At 53.2% G+C, this 23,337-nt stretch overlaps 2 protein-coding genes across 2 annotated transcripts in view; one reads left to right on the top strand and one right to left on the bottom strand.

Annotated features, from left to right (window-relative positions):
* The window catches only part of MRC2 (mannose receptor C type 2), a 56,909-nt gene that overhangs the window by 13,564 nt on the left and 20,008 nt on the right, over positions 1 to 23,337 (top strand). The window contains 4 exon segments of the mRNA XM_032616298.1: positions 21,280 to 21,681; positions 22,391 to 22,564; positions 22,734 to 22,898; positions 23,068 to 23,181. Of these exon segments, the coding sequence (XP_032472189.1) occupies positions 21,280 to 21,681; positions 22,391 to 22,564; positions 22,734 to 22,898; positions 23,068 to 23,181 (855 nt within the window).
* Positions 5,767 to 6,962, bottom strand: LOC116745533 (ubiquitin carboxyl-terminal hydrolase isozyme L5-like). Its single transcript, XM_032616297.1, is given in 1 exon segment — positions 5,767 to 6,962. A coding segment is annotated over 1 exon segment (759 nt). The 5' UTR covers positions 6,799 to 6,962; the 3' UTR covers positions 5,767 to 6,039.

Here is a 23,337-nt window from a genome sequence, read left to right on the forward strand (position 1 = left end):
AAAAAAACAAAAAACAAGGGACTTCCCTGGCAGTCCAGTGGTTAAGACCGCACTTCCGCTGCAGGGGGCAGGGGTTCCATCCCTGGTTGGGGAACTAAGATCCTGCATGCCGCATGGCGCGGCCAAAAAATAGGGGAAAAGAAAAAGAAATATCTTTCCCCTGTTTGTTGTTCATTTAAAATTTTTATTCCCTGGCGGTCCAGTGGTTAGGACTCCAGGCTTTCACTGCAGAGGGCCCTGGTTCAGTCCCTGGTCAGGGAACTAGGGTCCCTCAAGCCACACACTACTACATCCATATCTATGTCTGAAGTATCTTTTTATCCCCCCTCCTCCTCCACACAATTGGCCTTGTTAGTAAGGTTTACAAAGCCCTTTGTGGTCAGACTGAGTTCTCTCCTTCCCTGGAAGGTTACTCTTTCCCCTTTTACGCACCCGCACCTTTTCTGTTTCACTAACCCTCCCTCCCACAAGGCCCTCAGAAAGACAGTGTTACATATATATTTTTTCAGGATCAGAATACATTTTTATGATTGTAAAAAATGTTACCTATTTATAGTACACAATTCAAAAGGTAGAAAAAGTTACAAAAAAGAAAGGTTACCTAAAATTTCACCACTAAGAAACAGGGACGTTAACATTTTAAAGAATATCTTGCCAGACTGTGTCTCCTCTCCTCTCCTTTCCTCTCTCTGTATAAAACTTTACATAGACGTTTTAGTGTTGATTTGTAACATTCTTTCATATGTCATCAGCGTATTTCCACCCAATGCTTCCATGGCTGCATAAGATTCCGTTGTACGGATGTCCTGTAACTATCCCTTGTTGGACATTCAGGTCATGTCTCTTTTTAATTTCCAAACATGTAAACTGTAGAAAATACAAAGAGAAGAAAATAAAAATCACCAGGTATCCCATAAGTCAGTGATAACCACTGTTAACACTTAGGCATGTACAGTGTTTCTGAAACTCTGGTGAGCCTCAGAATCGCCTGGGAACCTTGTTTACGATCCAGATATTCCTTCATCTTGAGATTCTAATTCAGTAGGTCTGCTGTAGGGCCTGGGCACTCGCTCTGTAAACAAGCAACCCTGGCGATTTGGACACCCAAGTTTAATAACAAGAATGCACAAAGGTCTTTTCAGACTTGACTTGATTTAAAAGAAAATAAAAATAAGGTCATATTATACATCCAGTTTTTTAAAATCAGTTACAGTGTGAACCTCTATTCATGTCGAAATACTCTTATAAATTGATTACTGTTGTCTGCATAGTATCCCATTGTGTGAGTGTATTTCAGTTGACACAGTCAGTGCCATATTGTTGGACATTAATTTTCCCCCAGTCATTGTTGTTATAAATAATGCTGTGTAGCAAAATCTTTGCATAGATTCTTAATTATTTCTTTAAGTTAAATTCATAAGAAGTGAACTCTGGGTCAAAGGTCTGTGTTTTTGAAGGCTTTTGACGCATGGTGCCATATTCTCTTCCAGAAGGGTTGCCCCCAGGGCTGCTGTCACCATGAGCTCACTTGTGTGGGGCAGTGTGGTGAGTCGTTCCATCTGTGGTCTCGACCAGTTCTGCCAACCACTCAGGGGTCAGCACCAGCACAGCTCCTGGCACATGCGAGGTGCTCAGTACTTGTTCTGTGCTGTAAGCAGGAGTATTTCCTCCACTGAACAGATGAGGTCACTGAAGGATGAAGAGGTCAAATGACTAGTTCAAGAGCAGGAATTCAAACCCAGCCTTGAACCCAGAGCCCAAGCTCTCTTAACCATGCTGTTGATTTTTAATTAATATCAGAGAGGGAGGAACTGTGATGGTTGTGGGAGCAGTACTTTTTAAAATATGGTCCTAAAAATATACTGAAGAAATCAGGAAAAGGGTGTGAAAGGGTGGAGAGAGAGAAGGGTTTGGGGGACCCTCGCAGACATTCCTTTGTAGGTCAAGTCTGTTGTGTCATTGGAGGTCTGAGTGATGTCACAGTGGTGGTGATGATGGGTCTTGTGTATACATCTGACTCTTTGTAGCTTCCAGGGCAAAGCAAGTCAAACTCACTGAACGCTGAGCAAGGAGCCGGGCTCTGTGGGAAATGCAGAGAGCTTTGGTTCCTTCAAAGACCTTAAGATGCCCCGTGTCTCGCTTCCCTCCGTTTTATTTACTTTAGAAACATTATAATAATATAAGAGAAAGGTACACATAATCCCAACCTCCTGGCACAATAAATAATTTCATGTCTCCCTTATCCTCTTCTATTCATTGTCCATACATGATCTGCTTTTAAAGGAGGATGCAATTCAGAGGATGTTAAACCCTTGCCTATAGGACATAGGACAGCTTGCCTTTCCACCTCCCCTGGTCCAGCTCAGTTCAACACACATGTGTTTTTGTTTTTGTTTTTTTCTCAGTTGCTATTTATTTGCCTTGTGTTGTTCCCAACATCACACCTGAGCCCAGCTATTCATAGGAAAGGGGACTCTGCCTCCTTTGCTAGGGTAGCTGGAGCCATTATCCTCCCACATAAGCTTTATTAGAGAGGTTTTTATTCATGGAATCTAGTAAATGTTTGCTTCCTCCACTGCTTATTCAAAGTCATTGAATATTGTGATTTTTTTGCATTAACCAGCATTATACCTACATGCGTGCTGTATGAACAGTGGAAAGCAATGATGAGGCGTGATGTTTACTCTGATGCTTTTGGTGGGAACGTTCATCTTATGAAGAAATGAACTGAGACCTAAAGCATTCTCCCAAGGAACCTATTATGCATTCCACTGAATTTGCTTCTTAGTTTTTTTTTTTTAACTTTTTCAGTTATTTTTTAAAATTAATTAATTAATTTTTAACAATTTATTAAAAAAATAAAACATAATGGTACAAAAAATTTGAAAGTAAAAGAATTGGAAAAGATATACTGTGCAAATATAAACCAAAAGGAAATTATATAATAACAGATACAGTAAACTTGAAAGCAAAAGCGTTACTAGAAATAAACAAGGGCACTTCATATCAACAAGTCCAATTTACCAGGAAGTTTTAAATTTTGTATGCACTTGACTTCAAATTATACAGAGCAACAGAGCTACAAGGAAAAAATAGACAAATTCAGTATCATAATAGAGATTTAACATACTGCTATCATTCACTGATAGAGGATACCTCTTTCAGAACCAGTAGACCCCCCGCCCCAAAAAATTAGTAAGGATATAAAAAACTTAAATAACGTGAGCAGCAAATTTGATTCAACAAGCAGATATATATATAGTCACTATGCTCCAAAACTTTAGATTACAAATTATTTTCAAGCACACTTGGAACATTTTAAAAACTGACCATATTGTGCTATAAGGCAAATTTTAACAAATTTCAAAACACACATGTATTGAGCACCTGTTGTATGCCCTGAACTGGGGAGATAAATGGATGAGACATGCTTCTGCTCTGAAGGAACCATTTAATGGGGGAGAGAGACCCTAAAAGAATCATGTCAACATCCCCATAGTACTCTCCCTGTAGATCTCCCCAGGAAGCTGTGGAGAGGCAGGGAGGGTTGTTTTGTTTGTCTGTTTGTTTTTTTGCGGTATGCGGGCCTCTCACTGTTGTGGTCTCTCCCGTTGCGGGGCACAGGCTCCGGACACGCACGCAGGCTCAGCGGCCATGGCTCACGGGCCCAGCCGCTCCGCGGCATGTGGGATCTTCCCGGACCGGAGCACGAACCCGTGTCCCCTGCATCGGCAGGCTGACTCAACCACTGCGCCACCAGGGAAGCCCAAGGCAAAGGTATTTTTGAATTCGGTTCACAGGTAAGAAAACCGAATACCCTAAGGTCGTTTACATTGTAATGGCAGAATCAGAACCTGAACTCCTAGACTAGATTCTCAGCCTGCGCTGCTCCAACCCTTGCCTCCTCCCATTCTTGGAGCCCCACTGCCATGCGACTGCCTGAGTCCCAGCGAGGGGCCCACGCAGACTCTGTCCACCTCCACCTGCCCCAGCATCTGCCACCCCAAGCGGAGTGGGCCCTCGCCGCCTCCTTCCACACTCCCTTCCAGCTGCGTTGTTTTGTGACCTCATTTTCCCTTTACGACTGCCCTTGGACTTGATTTCTGCAGAACCAGAATGTGGCGGGGAGAGCAGCATACCCCATGCTGCCCTGACCTCCCCAGAAGTACCCCCCTTTCCCCTGTCACACTGTCCATGGCCTCTTCTTGCATCTCCCTTCCAGGTGCACCCGAGGAGGGTCCAAAAGCTCAGAAGTTAGAAACAAATGATAGTTGCCAGGGACCCACCCATGGGAATTGCGGGAGGACTCTGCATCTGGACCGTGGATTTATTTTTCTTTTAATTCTTCTGAAGAGCAGCTTAAACACTCAAGTCCTTGGCTTTATTTACTCTTATCATTTCCTCTTATCCGGATTGCAGCATCTGCTACGCCTGGTTCCCAGGCTCTCTGCTGTGAAACAGACTCTTGAGCTCACAGCCTTGATCCGGGCAGAGGCTCTTCAATGTTAAAAAACAATAATGGGGACTCCCCTGGTGGTCCAGTGGTTAAGAATCTGCCTTCCATTGCAGGGCACGTGGGTTCAATCTCTGGTCGGGGAACTAAGATCCCACATGCCACGGGGCAACTAAGAGAGCCCAGGTGCCACAACTACAGAGCCCACGCACTCTGGAGCCCGTGCACCACAACTAGAGAGAAGCCCACGTTGCAACGAAAGATCCTGCGTGCCGTAACTAAGACCTGACGCAGCCAAAATGAATAAATATTTAAAACAAACAAAAAATAATGGCCTTCCTTTACCAAATGCTAAAGGTACAAAGCATCTTTAAGCATTTTCTTCCTTAATCTTCCCAGAAACTCATGAGATTGGTGTCTTCCCCAAAGTGAGGCTTGCAGAAGTGAGGCAGCTGGCCCCAGGGCCCAAGAAGAGATTTGTACCTGGGTGGGTCCAGATTCCAGAGTCACCCTCCTAAGCCCTCCACCGTGCTTCCAAAGAAGGTGTGGGTAAAGAAGGTTCCATTGGTTTGTCATTGCAGAAGTCAGCAAGTGTTTAATCTTTGGCATATAGTATTAGGGAGATCCTAAAGTTTCCCGAGCAAAAAAGATTCTAAGTTCATTTAACTTTTGTGTTGAGAAGCCAGAGCTGGTGTGTTCAATTAAGAATATGCAGGTTAGGACTTCCCTGGTGGCGCAGTGGTTAAGAATTCGCCTGCCAATGCAGGGGACACGGGTTCATGCCCCGGTCTGGGAAGATCCCACATGCCGTGGAGCAACTAAACCCATGAGCCACAACTACTGAGCCTGTGTGCCACAACTACTGAGCCTGTGTGCCACAACTACTGAAGCCTGTGTGCCTAGAGTCCATGCTTGCAACAAGAGAAGCGCACTGCAATGAAGAGTAGCCCCCGCTTGCCGCAACTAAAGAAAAGCCCACGCGCAGCAACGAAGACCCCAAAATAAATAAATTAATTAATTTAAAAAAAAAAGAAGAAGGAGATTATGCAGGTTAGAGGAGGCACAAGCCACCTACATGGATTGGGGTCGGCGGGTACTTCCTCGGCATCCGAGCTCCCGCTTTGGGGAAGTGAAAACCCTGGGATTGTTTTGGTTGAAGGGACAATTTCAGTAAACCAACAGAGAGGTAGTAAAAGTAACAATTTGTTACTTACACATCCCAGAAACAGGGTGAGGGGCGGGGGGTTGGTGGCACAATGGGCCAGGGGGAGGGCAGCCCTCAGTCCCAGGTCGTCAGCGGGCAGGACGGAGAGAGCAGGGTAGCACTCATCCCGGGTGGTTGGGGCAGAGGTCAGTAACTGTTTTCCTTTTTTTCTGACCACTTTTATTTAATATGCGTCACACGCACATGACGCAGGCAGGGAGAGGTTACGAATCCACGCGCTGACTGAAGGTGAGACCAGCTGGGACTGTTGTCAGACGTGCGCTGAGTCAATTAGGCTGTTGCTCAAAGTTCTTTATACTTAATGGTTTCCTCGACAATAAGTGCAGAAGCAGAAATGTGTACACATCCCAAAGCATCTTCTTCATTTGGTTTCCTGTGCTTTCTTTGCATTCTGTTTTTCTTTTGCCTTTTCTACTAGTGGTATTAACTGCTGGTGTTCTGCTAAAGTCTTTAAGAATTCCATAATGAATGGCAGATAATTATGCTTCCTTCTGATATTTTCAATCTTATATCTTTTTAATTTCTGTACTTCTTCAATAAGCATCTGATTTCTGGCAACCTCTGACTGAATAGCGCTTAACATGTTATTACCCTGATCTGTATCCATGGGTTCTTCCTCAGCAAGTTGTCTTTGTAATTCTTCTATCTTCTGTTCATATATCATTTTTCTGTCAGACACAATGGCCATTAAGTTAAATTGAATTTCACCTTCACTGTACTTGTGTATCCTTTCTTCTATGACTGGCCTCACTGCGCTGATCCAATCATGTTGATGACATACACCTAAATCAGTGGGTCCTTCTCTTAATCCATCTAATTCATACAGTCTTACATTACTAGGAACATAACTGACAAAGTGAAAAGCATCTTCTTTTTCTGATGTCTATGCATCAAATTCAAACATCTGCTGTCTGGCGAAACTGTTGTGTACTTGTCGAATCACATCCGAATTACTCAGTGCCAGACCTTTCACAGCTGCATCAAAACTTTGTGAAAATTCTTTAAACCTTGATAATGTCTCTCCTAAGTGGACATCTTGATGGGTACAGTTCAATAACACACTTACTATGGCTCGAGTAGCACAAGCATTATTAATTACCCGCTTGGCAAAAAATATCATGTCAAGTCTGGAGTCCTGAGGCCCCAAAGCCTGCTGTTTCTTCTCCTGGCTGCAACTTGAAAAGAAAAATCAGGGCTTCCCTGGTGGCGCAGTGGTTAAGAATCCGCCTGCCAATGCAGGGCACAGGTTCGAGCCCTGGTCCTGGAAGATCCCACATGCTGTGGAGCAACTAAGCCCGTGCACCACAACTACTGAGCCCACATGCCGCATCTACTGAGCCCGTGTGCCTGGAGCCCGTGCTCCGCAACAAGAGAAGCCACCGCAATGAGAAGCCCGCGCACCACAACGACGAGTAGCCCCCGCTTGCCCCAACTAGAGAAAGCCCGTGCACAGCAACGAAGACTCAACGCAGCCAAAAGTAAATAATAAAAATAAAATTAAAAAAAGAAAAATTAACCCATGAACCGGATTTATCAAAATTCTCAGGCTCTAAACTCCCTATTTCTTCTACTTGGGCTCCTCAGCAACTGAATGCTTTAATGAGCTCGGTGAAGACCCGGGGTCACTTTCCACACAGCGCCACTCTCTGGCATTGCCCATCGTGCCCTCTCCCCAGCATTGCCCATCGTGCCCTCTCCCCCACCGCTCCATCCGCCGCCGGCCACTGGGATCGGCACACCCGCACTGGCTCGTCAACCACACATCTCCCCCGCCTACTCCGTCACTAATTTTTCAAGGGGTCAACTTTTTTTTTTTTTTTTTTTGCAGTACACGGGCCTCTCACTGTTGTGGCCTCTCCCATTGCGGAGCACAGGCTCCAGACGCGCAGGCTCAGCGGCCATGGCTCACGGGCCCAGCCGGACCGGGGCACGAACCCGTGTCCCCTGCATCGGCAGGCGGACTCTCAACCACTGCGTCACCAGGGAAGCTCCAAGGGCTCAGCTCTTAAGTGGTTATTTTAAAAGGTGCCCCCAAAAAAGCAAAGCAGGAACTTCGGGTGGGAATCCCAAACTCAGACCCTTATCTAAATGTCCAGACTCTGGGTGTGAGCAGGTTTGTCATACGGTAAAGTGCCGAGGCAGCAACTCCAAGGAGTTGTTGTTCTCATCACAACTTTAAAAAGAGTGCCATCCATGCCTTGCTTCGAGAACCAAACAAGTCCTTGAATGTTGCCACATCAGAAGGTCACGGAACTGCCAGCGAGTGGAGCAAAAGCTTGTGGTTAATCGTGTCAGGAGTTCTCAGAATCGTACTGTGTTTCAGACACGTCTCAAGAAAGGAATGCAGCGAGTCACAGGGACATTATGGTTGCTGGGCCGTGGAGCCTAATTTAGAGGGGACCCCCTAACACACTTTTTTTTTCGGTTTTGAAATAGGCGTAACCCTCTGGTCATTCTTAATAGAGACCAGGATATTGAAGAATGTTTCTGCACTCTGATAAAAACAGTAGTGCCAACATGATAACATATGGCCATTCTCCTTCCACTTCAGTGTTGGAGTGGGGGGTGTGCAAAAGGGGTGGGTGGGGACTGTGGCAAACCGGTGAGCATCCCTGTCAGGTGGGCAGCTCCACCCAGAAACTGTGACTGGCGCCTTACAGGCACACTGGCTCAGCATTGTCAGGCCTCCCAATGTTTCTGAGAGAGCTGGAAATGCAGATTTTTATGTGAAATCTCTCCAGTTTTCAATGCTCGCTCACTTTTCTTTCACATACCGTGACGGCCAAATGCACCTTGCCTGTGGGTTATCAGTTTCAAGTACCTGGCATAGTTGTTGGGAACTGACCAGTCTTCCTGGTCTCCCATCTCTGCTCTGCCCCTTATTAACTGTGTTATCAAGAGAATTGATCTCTCAGTTATTTAATACCTGTTTCCTTATCTGTCAAATGGAGATAGGAATTTTACCTATTTCTGAGCATTGCTGTGAGGATTAACGAGAAAGCCTGGGAAGCCGGTGCCGGGTACCTAGCCAAGTGTATGGTAAACATTAACTTGTATCATTATTTGTGGTCTCTTTCCATAAGTGCAGGGTGACCGTATGTCCTAGTTTGCCTGGGACAGCCCTGGCTCAAGCATGTTGTAGTGCTGTAATTATTAGTAACTCCCCTTCTCATTCTCAACATGAGACAATAAATGTGGTCAACTTATATAAGCAGATACTGGTGTGATGCTGTTCAGGACTTGAATAAGGTTTAGTCCTAATGGAAAGGTCATGGTTCCGGTTGTGTGAATGTCCTTGGACAAGTCACTTAACCTTTATGTGTTTCGGTTTCCAAATTCTAAAGGACTGACAAGATGAATTCTGAGACCCTCCAGTTCATACTCATTCTGTCATTCGACATTTGTGAGTCCAGACTATGGCAGGCAAACGCTGGGGACATGGAGAGGCGGAGGATAGAACCTGAGCCCTCAAGGGGCACTTAGCCAATGAGGAACTCATTGTGTTGTGTGAATGGGGGGGGGGGGGAGGGATCCTACCCTTTTTTCTATGTTATGTGAAAGACTGTTAGTTAGAAATTGTTGGGCTTCCCTGGTGGCGCAGTGGCTAAGAATCTGCCTGCCAATGCAGGGGACACGGGTTCGAGACCTGGTCCCACATGCCGCAGAGCAACTAAGCTCGTGCGCCACAACTACTGAGCCTGTGCTCTAGAGCCCGCGTGCCACAACTACCGAAGCCCACGCACCTAGAGCCCGTGCTCCACAAGAGAAGCCACCGCAGTGAGAAGCCCACTCGCCGCAACTAGAGAAAGCCCGCGCGCAGCAACGAAGACCCAACGCAGCCAAAAGAAAAACGAAAAATTGTTCATAAAATAGTTCTTGCGAATCCAATGGTTTATATTTGAAACCTCAGTTTCTCACAAACAAATCATTAGATTTTAGTTTAATTCCCCACACGTTTCTCTTTCTTTGTTTGAAAAAAATCTTCACTCTGGAAAATACAGAAAGGCCTAAAGGAGATTTTTTCTTCCTTTCTGTTGACTCTGCAGTAAGCAGTAGGGGGGCGGGGGGCGGGGCTTCTAGTATTTTAGCTTTAAGTTACTATCCCCCCCCCCACTTCTGCAGCCACTTTGGCAAAGCTAAATTTTTTTTGTTTGGCCAGTTGAACCAACCCTCCCCCCGCCCCCGCAGTGAAAGCGAGGAGGCCTAACCACTGGGCCGCCGGGGAATTCCCCAAACTAAATTTTTTAGAAGTTGCTCTCTCTCAGTTTGTCCCGGTGTCTCCTTTATTATAAATCCTTTCACTCATTCATTTACTCATCCTAAATCAGAGGTATGAAGCATCTAATGCAGCGCTGGGGCTGGGGCTCTCCTATCCGTGCTTTTATGAAATAATCTGCTGACGACTCCCACGGATAAGTGAAACAAGTGTGGCTCCGCGGAGGCCGGCGCGGGCGGCGGGCGCGTGATTTCTGCGCCGGGACGGCTACGCTCCCACCCACGCGCGCTCCCTTCCAGGGTCGAGTGCGGAACTGGGCCCGGCCCCCGCCGCGGGTCCTGGATCCTGCCCTTCGCTGGCTGGTCAGTAAGGTTGGATTGTCCTGGCCCAGAAGGCCACTTCCTGCCACGACCGGAGCCGGCCGTTGTTGTGAAAGTTGCCCCCCGGGGAAGGAAGTGGCTTTGGGCTGTTTATTTTGGCTGCGGGCTAGCAGACGGCGCCGGAGGCCGCCGACCTGGGGTTCGCAGAGCTGGGCTGGGGAGCCTGGCGGACCTCGTGGCCGCGGCGGGGCTGGGGGAGGGGTCTGCGCCCAAAGGCCCCGGGCCGCGCCGCGGAGATGGGGGCGCATCGCGGAAGGAGGGCGCACGGCCTAGGTGGGGGGCGCAGCGGCCACGAAGACCCGGAACTCCGAGGACGGGGCTGGGCCCAGCACCTCGGGTCCTGGAGACGGGCGTGAGGGAGGATGGGGTCAAGGTGGGCCCGCCCCTGGGATGCTCCAGTAGAGAAAGAGACGTGGGGACCAGGCAGGGGAGCGAGGCTGCGGGAGCTGCCCGTGAGCAGAGGGGTGCCGGGTCCCCCCAGCGGTTAGAGGCGATATGGGGGCTCGGCATCCCCCGCCCTTCCTAGCCTTCAGTACAAGATGGGGCCTGGGAAAGGACAGGTCGAAAATATCGTGATGCTTTAGTCTGAGAAGACAAAAGACAGCAGGGCATGAGATCAAACACTCTTAAATCGCCACGGGGGGAAGGTCAGGGCGGGTGAGGATTTGCGTCTCCGAGAGCCCCAGGGGCCAGCTCCCCTCAGCCGGCACCACCTGGGGGACCCAGGCAGAGCCATGGGAGGGTGAAAGCTGCCTTTCCGAATTTACCGGAATTCCCATCCCCCCTTCACACCATCCTCTTGCATGTATTAGGTGACAAGCCCATCTCTTAACCCATTCTCTGCCAGAGTTTGCTTTAACATTTTAGGACACAGCATATCACATCGTGCAACACAGACATTTTAAGGGGGGAGAAGAGCGTCTCTAGAGGAGGTTGACCGCTGCTGGAGAGATTGAGAGAGACACTGCACACAAGCGTGCGTGGGACAGCCGCGGAGCCTCCTCGGGGCTGTGTGTGTTCGGTTTTGTCCCATGCTCTGTAATGGACCAGCAGTTTGGCCTGGCTGGAGTGGAAGGGCTGCTGGGGAGGAGGCCGGAGAGTAGGAAGAGCCTGGAGGGTGGACGGTAGAGGGGGAGCCCACACTATCTCAGGATTTTGGTGGGGATGCTGCACGGTTGGGCAGAGTATTGGGCCTCGAAGGCGTGTGACTCCCCTGCCCTCCATGGAAGGAATGCCCTGCCGCCCCCCCACCCAGGTCCAGTGTGTGTGCAGGGACATGGACACAGCCTCTAGCAGAGGGTGGCGCAGGGTAGGATGCCTGGTCCCCAGGGTTGGCCCCTCTGCAGGGCGGAGCCGGCCGCTTCTGCTGACTCGGACATTTCCAGGCCTGGCCTCAGGGCCAAGTGACTTATTGAAAACAGCTGCTTCTTTTGGCTGGCAGCCCTGCGGGCGGCCTGTGGCTCTCCCTGGGATGACCCCTGGCCTCTGCGTGGCCTGGGGAGGGGTGCCAAAGGGGGAGACGGCCGGGGTGGGGGGCGGGTGGTGCGGGGAGAGACTCAGCGGCTGGAGGCCACCCTGCTGCGCCCTCTGGGACCAAATATGGTCAGCTCCCCCCAGGCTCGCCAGCTGGTCCCTGGTCCCCAGCTCTCTAGGAGCTGAGCCAGGCTGTTCGCTGGGTCCCCAGTCTTTGATTCTGCCATTCCCCGAACTTGGAACACCCTCCGTGTCCTTGTCTCTGCTTGCGCCTTTCAGGGTTTTGTTTGACGTGTCCCTCGTTCAGTAGATATTTGTGGAGAGCCTGCTGTGTGCCAGGCACTGTGCTCCAGTGAACTTCCCCTCCACTTCCTTCAGCGTGATGTCTTCAGCTTGTGATGGGGAACAGCCGTCTCATCGGAGGTCAGACCTCTGGCTGCCTCTGCTGCTGGGCTGAGTCCGGGAAGCTGCAGGGACAGCTGAGAGGTTTGCTGCTGAGAAACAGACAGTTGTGAGCCTCTGCACTCAGCCTCAGGAGCAGCACATTGTGTGTACCTTACAGCAGAAGGGAAAGGAAAGGAGGCCACAGTGACCCTCAACCCGGAGGGAGGAGGTGGGGTTACTCAGTGTAGGGCAGATATCTTTAAAACCCAGTTACCTCTGAGCACGGGAATAAATTTCCAGGGTGATGCCCTGGATGTCTGAGAAGCAAGGAAGTATGGATTCCACACCAGAAAGATTCCTTCAGTTACCTGGGAAATCCATTTCTATCCATTTACCCCCAACCATGTGGTATAAATTAGATCTGACTGTTTTGCACACTTGTTGATGTGTTGCTTGTAACTTTTTCATGGATTGCTTTGTGAGTTCTGCGTCTCCAGCTTCGCTGTAAACATCTTGAGGGCAGAAGCCACATCCTTAATTTCCCTATAGTATCTAGTTCAGTGTTTCGTAAATGCTTGTCATTGTCATGAATGAGAAAGTCTCTGGGGGAGCAGCTGGAGACGCCATCGAGAGGATGCGGTGGGTCCAGCCTCCAAGCACCTCCTGTGACGTGGCCCAGAGGCACCCACTGGCCCAAGAAGCTCATCATTGGTCTGACGGTCAGAGGGGACTCTGGAACAATGCCTCCAGGGGAGTAAGGAGCATGGACCAATGTTCCAGACTGGTGCATGGACCTAGGGTTGTGTGTTTATCAGGATTCTTTGGTTACAAGGACAAAAGCGCGACGCAAACCAGCTCAGCAAAAAAGAGAAAGGGATGTGGCTGAAATGATCCTGAGTGACGCACAGTGCGGAGGAAGAGCCGCAGGAACCCGGGGGCGGCGGAGGAAGAGCCGCAGGAACCCGGGGGCGGCGGAGGAAGAGCCGCAGGAACCCGGGGGCGGAGGAGGAAGAGCCGCAGGAACCCGGGGGCGGAGGAGGAAGAGCCGCAGGAACCCGGGGGCGGCGGAGGAAGAGCCGCAGGAACCCGGGGGCGGCGGAGGAAGAGCCGCAGGAACCCGGGGGCGGCGGAGGAAGAGCCGCAGGAACCCGGGGGCGGAGGAGGAAGAGCCGCAGGAACCCGGGGGCGGAGGAGGAAGAGCCGCAGGAACCCGGGGGCGGCGGAGGGAGAGCCGCAGGAACCGCCGCAGGACCCGCCGCAGGAACCCGGGGGCGGCGGAGGAAGAGCCGCAGGAACCCGGGGGCGGCGGAGGAAGAGCCGCAGGAACCCGGGGGCGGAGGAGGAAGAGCCGCAGGAACCCGGGGGCGGAGGAGGAAGAGCCGCAGGAACCCGGGGGCGGCGGAGGGAGAGCCGCAGGAACCGCCGCAGGAACCGCCGCAGGAACCCGGGGGCGGCGGAGGAAGAGCCGCAGGAACCCGGGGGCGGCGGAGGAAGAGCCGCAGGAACCCGGGGGCGGCGGAGGAAGAGCCGCAGGAACCCGGGGGCGGCGGAGGAAGAGCCGCAGGAACCCGGGGGCGGCGGAGGAAGAGCCGCAGGAACCCGGGGGCGGAGGAGGAAGAGCCGCAGGAACCCGGGGGCGGCGGAGGAAGAGCCGCCGGCACCCGGGGGCGGAGGAGGAAGAGCCGCAGGAACCGCCGCAGGAACCGCCGCAGGAACCCGGGGGCGGCGGAGGAAGAGCCGCAGGAACCCGGGGGCGGCGGAGGAAGAGCCGCAGGAACCCGGGGGCGGCGGAGGAAGAGCCGCAGGAACCCGGGGGCGGCGGAGGAAGAGCCGCAGGAACCCGGGGGCGGCGGAGGAAGAGCCGCAGGAACCCGGGGGCGGCGGAGGAAGAGCCGCAGGAACCCGGGGGCGGAGGAGGAAGAGCCGCAGGAACCCGGGGGCGGAGGAGGAAGAGCCGCAGGAACCCGGGGGCGGAGGAGGAAGAGCCGCAGGAACCGCCGCAGGAACCGCCGCAGGAACCCGGGGGCGGCGGAGGAAGAGCCGCAGGAACCCGGGGGCGGCGGAAGAAGAGCCGCAGGAACCCGGGGGCGGAGGAGGAAGAGCCGCAGGAACCCGGGGGCGGCGGAGGAAGAGCCGCAGGAACCGCCGCAGGAACCGCCGCAGGAACCGCCGCAGGAACCCGGGGGCGGCGGAGGAAGAGCCGCAGGAACCCGGGGGCGGCGGAGGTAGAGCCGCAGGAACCCGGGGGCGGCGGAGGAAGAGCCGCAGGAACCCGGGGGCGGCGGAGGAAGAGCCGCAGGAACCCGGGGGCGGCGGAGGAAGAGCCGCAGGAACCCGGGGGCGGAGGAGGAAGAGCCGCAGGAACCCGGGGGCGGAGGAGGAAGAGCCGCAGGAACCCGGGGGCGGAGGAGGAAGAGCCGCAGGAACCCGGGGGCGGAGGAGGAAGAGCCGCAGGAACCCGGGGGCGGCGGAGGGAGAGCCGCAGGAACCGCCGCAGGAACCGCCGCAGGAACCCGGGGGCGGCGGAGGAAGAGCCGCAGGAACCCGGGGGCGGCGGAGGAAGAGCCGCAGGAACCCGGGGGCGGCGGAGGAAGAGCCGCAGGAACCCGGGGGCGGCGGAGGAAGAGCCGCAGGAACCCGGGGGCGGCGGAGGAAGAGCCGCAGGAACCCGGGGGCGGAGGAGGAAGAGCCGCAGGAACCCGGGGGCGGAGGAGGAAGAGCCGCAGGAACCCGGGGGCGGAGGAGGAAGAGCCGCAGGAACCGCCGCTGGAACCGCCGCAGGAACCCGGGGGCGGCGGAGGAAGAGCCGCAGGAACCCGGGGGCGGCGGAGGAAGAGCCGCAGGAACCCGGGGGCGGCGGAGGAAGAGCCGCAGGAACCCGGGGGCGGCGGAGGAAGAGCCGCAGGAACCCGGGGGCGGCGGAGGAAGAGCCGCAGGAACCCGGGGGCGGCGGAGGAAGAGCCGCAGGAACCCGGGGGCGGCGGAGGAAGAGCCGCAGGAACCCGGGGGCGGAGGAGGAAGAGCCGCAGGAACCCGGGGGCGGAGGAGGAAGAGCCGCAGGAACCGCCGCAGGAACCGCCGCAGGAACCCGGGGGCGGCGGAGGAAGAGCCGCAGGAACCCGGGGGCGGCGGAAGAAGAGCCGCAGGAACCCGGGGGCGGAGGAGGAAGAGCCGCAGGAACCCGGGGGCGGCGGAGGAAGAGCCGCAGGAACCGCCGCAGGAACCGCCGCAGGAAGAGCCGCAGGAACCCGGGGGCGGCGGAGGAAGAGCCGCAGGAACCCGGGGGCGGCGGAGGAAGAGCCGCAGGAACCCGGGGGCGGCGGAGGAAGAGCCGCAGGAACCCGGGGGCGGCGGAGGAAGAGCCGCAGGAACCCGGGGGCGGCGGAGGAAGAGCCGCAGGAACCCGGGGGCGGAGGAGGAAGAGCCGCAGGAACCCGGGGGCGGAGGAGGAAGAGCCGCAGGAACCCGGGGGCGGAGGAGGAAGAGCCGCAGGAACCCGGGGGCGGAGGAGGAAGAGCCGCAGGAACCCGGGGGCGGAGGAGGAAGAGCCGCAGGAACCCGGGGGCGGAGGAGGAAGAGCCGCAGGAACCCGGGGGCTGGGGCGGAGGAGGAAGAGCCGCAGGAACCCGGGGGCTGGGGCTGAGCATTCTGCACCACAAGGACTTGCTTCCTCTCCTTCCATCTCTCAGCTCTGCGTCTCTTTCCGTATTATCTTCTTCCTTGCTTACAGCAGAAAGATCTTTTCCTCACGGTGGAAACGTGGCCGTTGGCAGCCCCAGTTTAGCCACGTGAACAGAGAGAGGAGACGTCAGGGCTCCAGGAGAGGACTCTGATCAGCCCTGTTTAAGTGCCAATCACTGTAGCCAGGGGGATGGACGTGATTATTGGCCAGTAGTGAGCCTCGTGCCCACTCACATAGCTAGAGATGCAGGAAAATACTTTATAAATAATAAGGGGAAGAGTGTGGGAAGTTTGCTAGGTAGACAAAAACAAAGACCGGAGACTGTGGGCAGCTCCACGAGGTCAGGGATTCCGTTATCGTCTCCGTATGTTCCACGCAGAGCCTGGCTCCCGCCAGCCCGTATGGTGACAGGGGCTGGGTTGTATCTGGGTGGCTCATCCTTACACCCTCTGTGCCTGGCACCCTACCTGCCACCTGTGAGAATCTCAGGGAATATTTGTTGAACAAATGAATGAATGACGTGCAGTTGGTTTTTGATGCACAGTTCCCTCCCTGGCCTCATTCATTCATTCACTCCCTGAACAAGTGCATCGTGGCGCACAACTGGGTGCCTGGTGTTGTGGTGTCGGTGTGGTTGCCATCCAGATACAAGGGGTCATCTTTGTCCTTGCTGAGGACCCTACCGAGGTCCTAGTGGGGGCCACTCCCACTCCCTGCATTGCCACCTGAGGCTCCCCAAGTGAGTGGAGTGAGGCTAGGGGGCTGGGTGAGGCTGGAGGGGACCTTCTTGGGAGGTGGGGGGCATCAGGCCTCCGCGCTTTGAGCTCCCTCTGCCGCTTCCTGTGTGCCCGCGGAGACCGTGGATGCAAAGCACACAGAGGCAGTTCTCAAAATGCCTGGTTCCCCTCCCTCTCGCCTGAGCGTTTCCAGCTCGGCCAAGGCTGGGCTTCATCTCTGCTTCCATTGGCCCCTGGAGAAACAGCTTCCTTCCTCCCGCCCCTCGACTCTGAGCGGAAAATGCTCTCCCTAGAGCCCCGCAGCCCCCTGCTTAGCAAAGCCCCTGGGTTCCACCGCTGAGAATTGCCCTCAGCCTCCCTGCCGCTCCCAAATTCCTTATTCTTTTCTCATTTGTTGCCGCCGCTGCCGCCAAGGCACTTCTGTGACCCGCATCCCTCACCTTCTGCCTCCTGCGGATCCTTAGTGACTTCACTCTGAAGACTCAGCTCTCTCCGACACCCCCAGACACCTGGACTTGAAGGGCTCGTTTGCCCTCATGTCCTGCCGCGTCCAAACCCCCCGTTCTCTAACTAGGATGGTGCTGTGTGTTTCCTCATGTTCCCCGCGTTGCCTGGGACATACCGTGCACATAGCAGGCGCTCCAGGTAGATATGTGGATTTGAACCCAGAACCTAGGACAGCTGAGTGAGGAGGGCACTTGCAGCAGTGATCCATGTGACAGAGGAGGAAACGGAGGCCTTGAAGGGTACTGCAATTGGGGCATCCTGCTCTCTGGGCCTCAGTTTCCTCATCTGCTGAGAGGTGAGAGGTGGCGTCTCCCGACCCCATGGGCATTTGCCATTTGTTACGGCTTGATGTAGACCATGCGTGGGTTTTCTGGTCAGGGAGGAAGGGGAGATACTGTCCCCCTGGGCTGCTGTGGGCTCCTGTGACGTTTTGAGCTGCATGTCCAGCCCCATCTCCAAGAGCGCCTATAAAAGCAAGCACTACTCTTCCGGTCCCACGCCCTCTCCCTACCCCCTGCCAAGGGCCACTTTCTGTTACTACTGACTCTCCTCGCTGGAGTGGAGTTTCTGAGAATCAAAGGCCCGATCCAATCAAACACTCAGACAGGCCCGGATCAAGTCCTGGGCCAGTTCACGGTTCCTGGAGGGGGGCCGGAAGGGAGGGTTGGGGTGAGGGCAGCGGGGGAGGATTAGCTGTGGCAGTCGCCCTCGTTGGTCCTTTAGGAAGTCACCCGTGTCTTGCCCCGAGAGGACCCCCATCCTGGTGTTGTCAGAGAATAGAGTGACCAGTGTCCCTCCCCACTGGCCTTCCCACTGTGGAGTTTCAAACACGCAGCGACAGGAGATGTGGGCGCTCTGTTTTAGGAAAATGAATTTGGCAGCCGGGACAAGGAGCAGAAAGTTAGACGGGTTGGTTGTGATTGTTATTTAGGCATGAAATTCATTCATTCATTCGTTATTATATTAAGTATTACCGCGTGTTGGGCAGAGTTATAGGTACTGGGGAATGTAGTGTGAAGATGAAGTCCTTGGAAGCTTCTGAACAAGAGGGGAGACAGAAAATAAAACCACATCAGATCATGAGCTCTGGTTCTGGAAATGGCAGGTTAGCTTGTATTAGTCTAATTCTCTGGCCAAGAGTCCTTATCGACTAAGGACAAAATATAAAATACAGTGGTTTGAGAGCAATCAAAACCAGACAGATACTGGGGAGGAAACAGTCCTTGAAAGAGAAGAGGCTGATGAGCGAGTGGTTCACTTCAGCAGCTTTTCCTCCTGAGAGCCCTGCCCAGGCTGAGGAGCTCAGACATCTTTACTGGTCAGAGTGTGGGGCTACCAGAAGAGCTAAAAATCAAGAGGGAAAATCCTGGAAAGGCAGGAGATGTCCTCCTACAAATTCTCCTCAAATCCTTGGCAGCTTGTAAACTGTGCGTGGGCAGAGTGAAGCTTTAAGGAGCCCAGCAAGAAACAGCAGTTGGGAGGAAGAGCTTGCAGTTGCCGCCCGGTGCTGAGGAAACAAGAGTTTGGAATTCAAGTTCCACCAAGTTAGAGGAGCTGAGTAATTGCCTAAGGTTCTCTTTGAAAACTCTAGAAGGCCTCATCTATGATTAAACCCAAGGCTGAGGGCCACACCTTAAGACTGAACAACCCCCCCCTAGCAAAACGTAAAACCAAAGCCTCTCCGGGATCAAGGTGATCCACCAGTAACTGAACTGCCTGCCACAACAAAACTCAACATTCTTTTTAGGAAGATAAACAATCCCGACTCCCTGTAACAATGTCATCTACAAGTCCAATATGCCAAAAAAACCTCCAGACTCCCTGTAACATTATCCACTATATCCAGTATGTAATAAAAATTGCTAGACATGCAGGCAGCAGGAAAAAGTGACACATAATCAACAGAAAAAATAGTCAGTAGGCCCAGACTCACAGATAACCCAGATGTTGGAAAAAATACCAGATAACGATAAATGCTGTGAAGAGAATTATGCTAGAGAATAACTGTGGTTACCACTTTAGATTGGGAGATAAGGGAGGGCCTCTCTAAAGATGTGACTGTTTTTGAAATGTGAAATGCCAGGCAGAGAGGGAGCAGTGCAAAGGCCCTGAGGCAGGAAAGAGGCCTGTTCAAGAAGGGGCAAGGAGGTCCTTGACTTGAGCAAGGGACAGTAGTATCATATGAGATCAGACTGGTAGGCAGGACCAGAACATGTAGGGTCTCATGGCTCGTAGGAAGTAGTATGAATTTTATCTGCAGAATGATGAATTGCCTTTGAAGGCAGGAGAGAGACTAATCTGACTTATATTGCTTTTCTTTTACTATGAGAGAGGCTGTCATTTCAAATATTTAAGAACCAATTGCATTTCTTTTTTTTTTTTTTAGCTGTGTATTCATATCTTTTGTTCATTTTCTACTATCTTGGTGCCATTTTACTCATAATTTATTGTATTTTTTATAAAAGCGCTTCATTTTAGGCAATAAACTATTTGCCTCTAGTAAGTTACACATATTTTTGTCACTTGAATTTTGATTTTTTATGGCATTTTTCATGCCATGAAAAAATTATTATGTTATTGAAGTTATCGCTGTTTTCTTTATGACCTTCAACACTCCAATATTATTTTAAAAAATTTTTTTTACAACTTATTTACATCTTTAAAAGATCATGCTGCCTGGCCATGAAGAATGACTTATAGAGGAATGCGAAGGCCAGCATGGTGGAACAGAAAGGTCTGGGATTTGGACTCAGAAGACTGTGGCCAAATTTCAACCTTGTGACTCTGGTCAAATTGCTCTACTACCCCTAGTCAAATACTTTGCCTATAATATGGAATCATCATCATCAACATTTATGGTGCTCTTACTGTGTGCTAGACCCTGTCGCAAACACTTTACATGTCTTATCTCATTTAACGTTTACAGTAGTCTCACGATGAGGAAACCAAGCAGCGTGCCCAACTCACACATTAAGTGGCAGAGCAGAGATTTGAACCCTAGCAGTCAGACTCACGCTTTCAAGGCATGAAAATAATCCTGAAGGGCCAGTGGATGCAGACGTGCTCTGGAGACTGAGATGTGCTGCATGTGTGTGTTGTGTGCTAAGTGGCAGCTAAGGAACAAGAAGGGGGTGGTGAAACGTGGGTGTCACAGAGACCTGGGTTCGCTTACTGGCTGTTTGGTACCATGAGTGGGTCACGTCACAGCTCAAACTCACGTCAATTTCGTCCTTTCTCTCTCCCTTTCTCTCTCTCTCTCAAACACTTTAAGATATAATCACAGCTTTGAGATACAATTCACATATTGTAAAACTCACCCATTTAAAATGTGCCTTTAATTGGGCTTTAGTATGTTCACAGAATTGTGCAGCTATCATGACAATCTAATTTTAGCACATTTTCATCACCCCCCAAAGAAACGCTGTACCTTTCCCCAGTCACTCCCCATTCCCATCACCCCAACCCAGCCCCAGGCAACCATTGATCTACCTCCTCTAAATTTAAGTCTCGATTTCTTCATCTGTAAAGTAGGTGTGCTGGGGGCAGGTTGGATTTCAATGTCTTTCATAGAGTGTCTGCTCAGTGAGGTGATGGGTGAGAAGATGCAGGATTGGGGAAGCCAGAGAGCTAAGCTCTGTCTAAAATCTAAGGAGTGAGATGGTTATGGGACATGAATGGTTGGGTTTTGCTGGGGGCGGGTGTGGTGAGTGGTTTGGGAAGATTCTAAATGAGAGGAAAAGATGGAGCCACTGCATCTGAGGAGCAGGAGGGGAGAGTGAGACAAAACGACTCCAGGCTGGAGAACTCTGGCGGAAAAACAGCGCTACGTAACAGAGGTTGGGATAAAGGTTGCAGCGTGGTGTGTGATGTGAACACCTTCACCGTCCTCGTAAGATCTTCAGAAAAGTAAACAGTTCCCAACTTGCCATATGGAGTTGGGTTTGCTTTAGGGGGGTGGGACGGAAGGCTGAGTCCTACCTTCAGGTGGCATGGGGCTAGAACAGAGGCTGGTCGCCTAGGCTCTGCCTTGACTGGGCACAGGGAGACAGCAGTGCCTCTTGCCAACACCCAAAGGGCCAGTCGTGAAGGCTGAGTGATTTATCATATGAGAGAAGGCTCACAACCCAGCACCAGGATCATGGTCAGTGTCTGCAGGCGGCCTGGCCATCAAGGGCGGCCAGGAGACCCCTGTGATGGCCTCGTGTCCTGCCTTCCCTTCCAGAACCCAACGTCTTCCTCATCTTCAGCCATGGACTGCAGGGCTGCCTGGAGACCCAAGGTGGGCAAGTCCGAGTCTCCCCAGCCTGCAATGCCAGCCTTCCTGCCCAGCGCTGGAAGTGGGTCTCCCGAAACCGGCTCTTCAACCTGGGCACCATGCAGTGCCTGGGCACAGGCTGGCCGGGCACCAACACCACCGCCTCCCTGGGCATGTACGAGTGTGACCGGGAGGCACTGAATCTTCGCTGGCACTGTCGCACACTGGGTGACCAGCTGTCCCTGCTCCTGGGGGGCCGTTCCAGCAACACGTCCAAGGCTGGCACCCCTGAGCGCGGCGACCAGACCCGCAGTGGCCAGTGGCGCATCTATGGCAGCGATGAGGATCTGTGTGCTCGGCCCTACTATGGTGAGAGGCTGCTGGCTGGGCAGGGCTGGGGCTCCTCGTGTCCGGGGCCTAGGGCCACAAGGGCAGATGCTGGGGTGACAAAACCTGGGCCTCCGCAGACCTCTGGCAGTCACCTCTTTCATTGCAATGGGAAGCATTTTGGAATAATTGAGAAAATGAACTTCAAAGCATATAATTTGCTTTTTAAAAAGTTACAGAGTTAATACACTCTTGTAAAGACCTCAGACAGTACAACAGTGTATAACGTAAAATCAAATGAGAAATCCCTTCCCCCAGGCCCACTCTTCCGGGGAGACCCCAGGGTAATCCTCCACAGGTGTCTTGATCCCCATTTTGCAGGGGTGAACAGGAACCAGAGTCACCCAGTGAGGGGGGCCTTTCCTGGTGGGCAGCTTCATCCTAAGGGTCCTTTTCTGGGAGTTCCAAGATAGAATTTGGCGTGAGGGCCAGCTGGATTTTGGACAGGCATTAAGGGGCACTGCGGGGCCCCCTTCCCAGCCCTATGGGATGAGCAGTAGGCCCTCTCCCAGGCTCCTGGGCTGACCTGACGGCAGAGGGAGCGTTAAAGCCACAGTCTGGTGCCGCTGCCCCTCCCACTCTCTGCTGACCCCTGCCCACCTCGGCTCCCAGGGTTATAGGGGGTTTTTGTCTGAGGGAGGGGCAGCCTCTGGGGTCCAGATGCCAAGGTCTTGGCTCCCCTCTCCTGCAGAGGTCTACACCATCCAGGGCAACTCCCACGGGAAGCCGTGCACCATCCCCTTCAAGTATGACAACCAGTGGTTCCACGGCTGCACCAGCACAGGCCGCGAGGACGGGCACCTGTGGTGCGCCACCACCCAGGACTACGGCAAGGACGAGCGCTGGGGCTTCTGCCCCATCAAGAGTGAGAGTGGAGCGGGCGGGGCTGGCGGGAGGCTGGCCCTGGGGGGTGCGTGCGGGTGGCGGAACTTGCAGGGTAGAGTGGGGAAGTGGCCTCTCCTCGTAGCACGGGGCAGCCTGTGTGGGGTCACTGCACTCCTGGAGGGACCCACATTTGGCTGTCGTGGTGGCAGGTAACGACTGTGAGACCTTCTGGGACAAGGACCAGCTGACGGACAGCTGCTATCAGTTTAACTTCCAGTCCACGCTGTCCTGGAGGGAGGCCTGGGCCAGCTGTGAGCAACAGGGGGCGGATCTGCTGAGCATCACGGAGATCCATGAGCAGACCTACATCAATGGTGAGGCTGGGGCGGGGCGCGGCGGGGGGCAGGCGCCTGAGACCTGCCCCGCCTTTGGAGGGCCCTGAGCCCTTTCTGCTGGTGCGGGTAAGGATGCTGGTGGTGGGGCAGAGGGTGGAGGGCCAGGGATGGGGCGACCCCTTCCTCACTGTCGCCATCTTGCTGACAGGGCTGCTGACTGGCTATAGCTCCACACTGTGGATTGGCCTTAACGACCTGGACACCAGCGGAGGCTGGCAGTGGTCGGACAACTCGCCTCTCAAGTACCTCAACTGGGAGAGTGGTGAGGCGCGGGGTCTGGGGCGCAGGGAGGCCAGGGGACCTCCGCACAGGCACTTGGTCTCTTATTTACTCCTTCGCTGGTACCCTACTCCAGGAGAGCAGTGAGGGTGGGGGCAGATTTCCACTCCCTTCTGGACTGGGCGCCACTGGTCCATGG

The sequence above is a fragment of the Phocoena sinus genome, chromosome 20 (assembly GCF_008692025.1).
Source record: "Phocoena sinus isolate mPhoSin1 chromosome 20, mPhoSin1.pri, whole genome shotgun sequence".
Classification (NCBI taxonomy): domain Eukaryota; kingdom Metazoa; phylum Chordata; class Mammalia; order Artiodactyla; family Phocoenidae; genus Phocoena; species Phocoena sinus.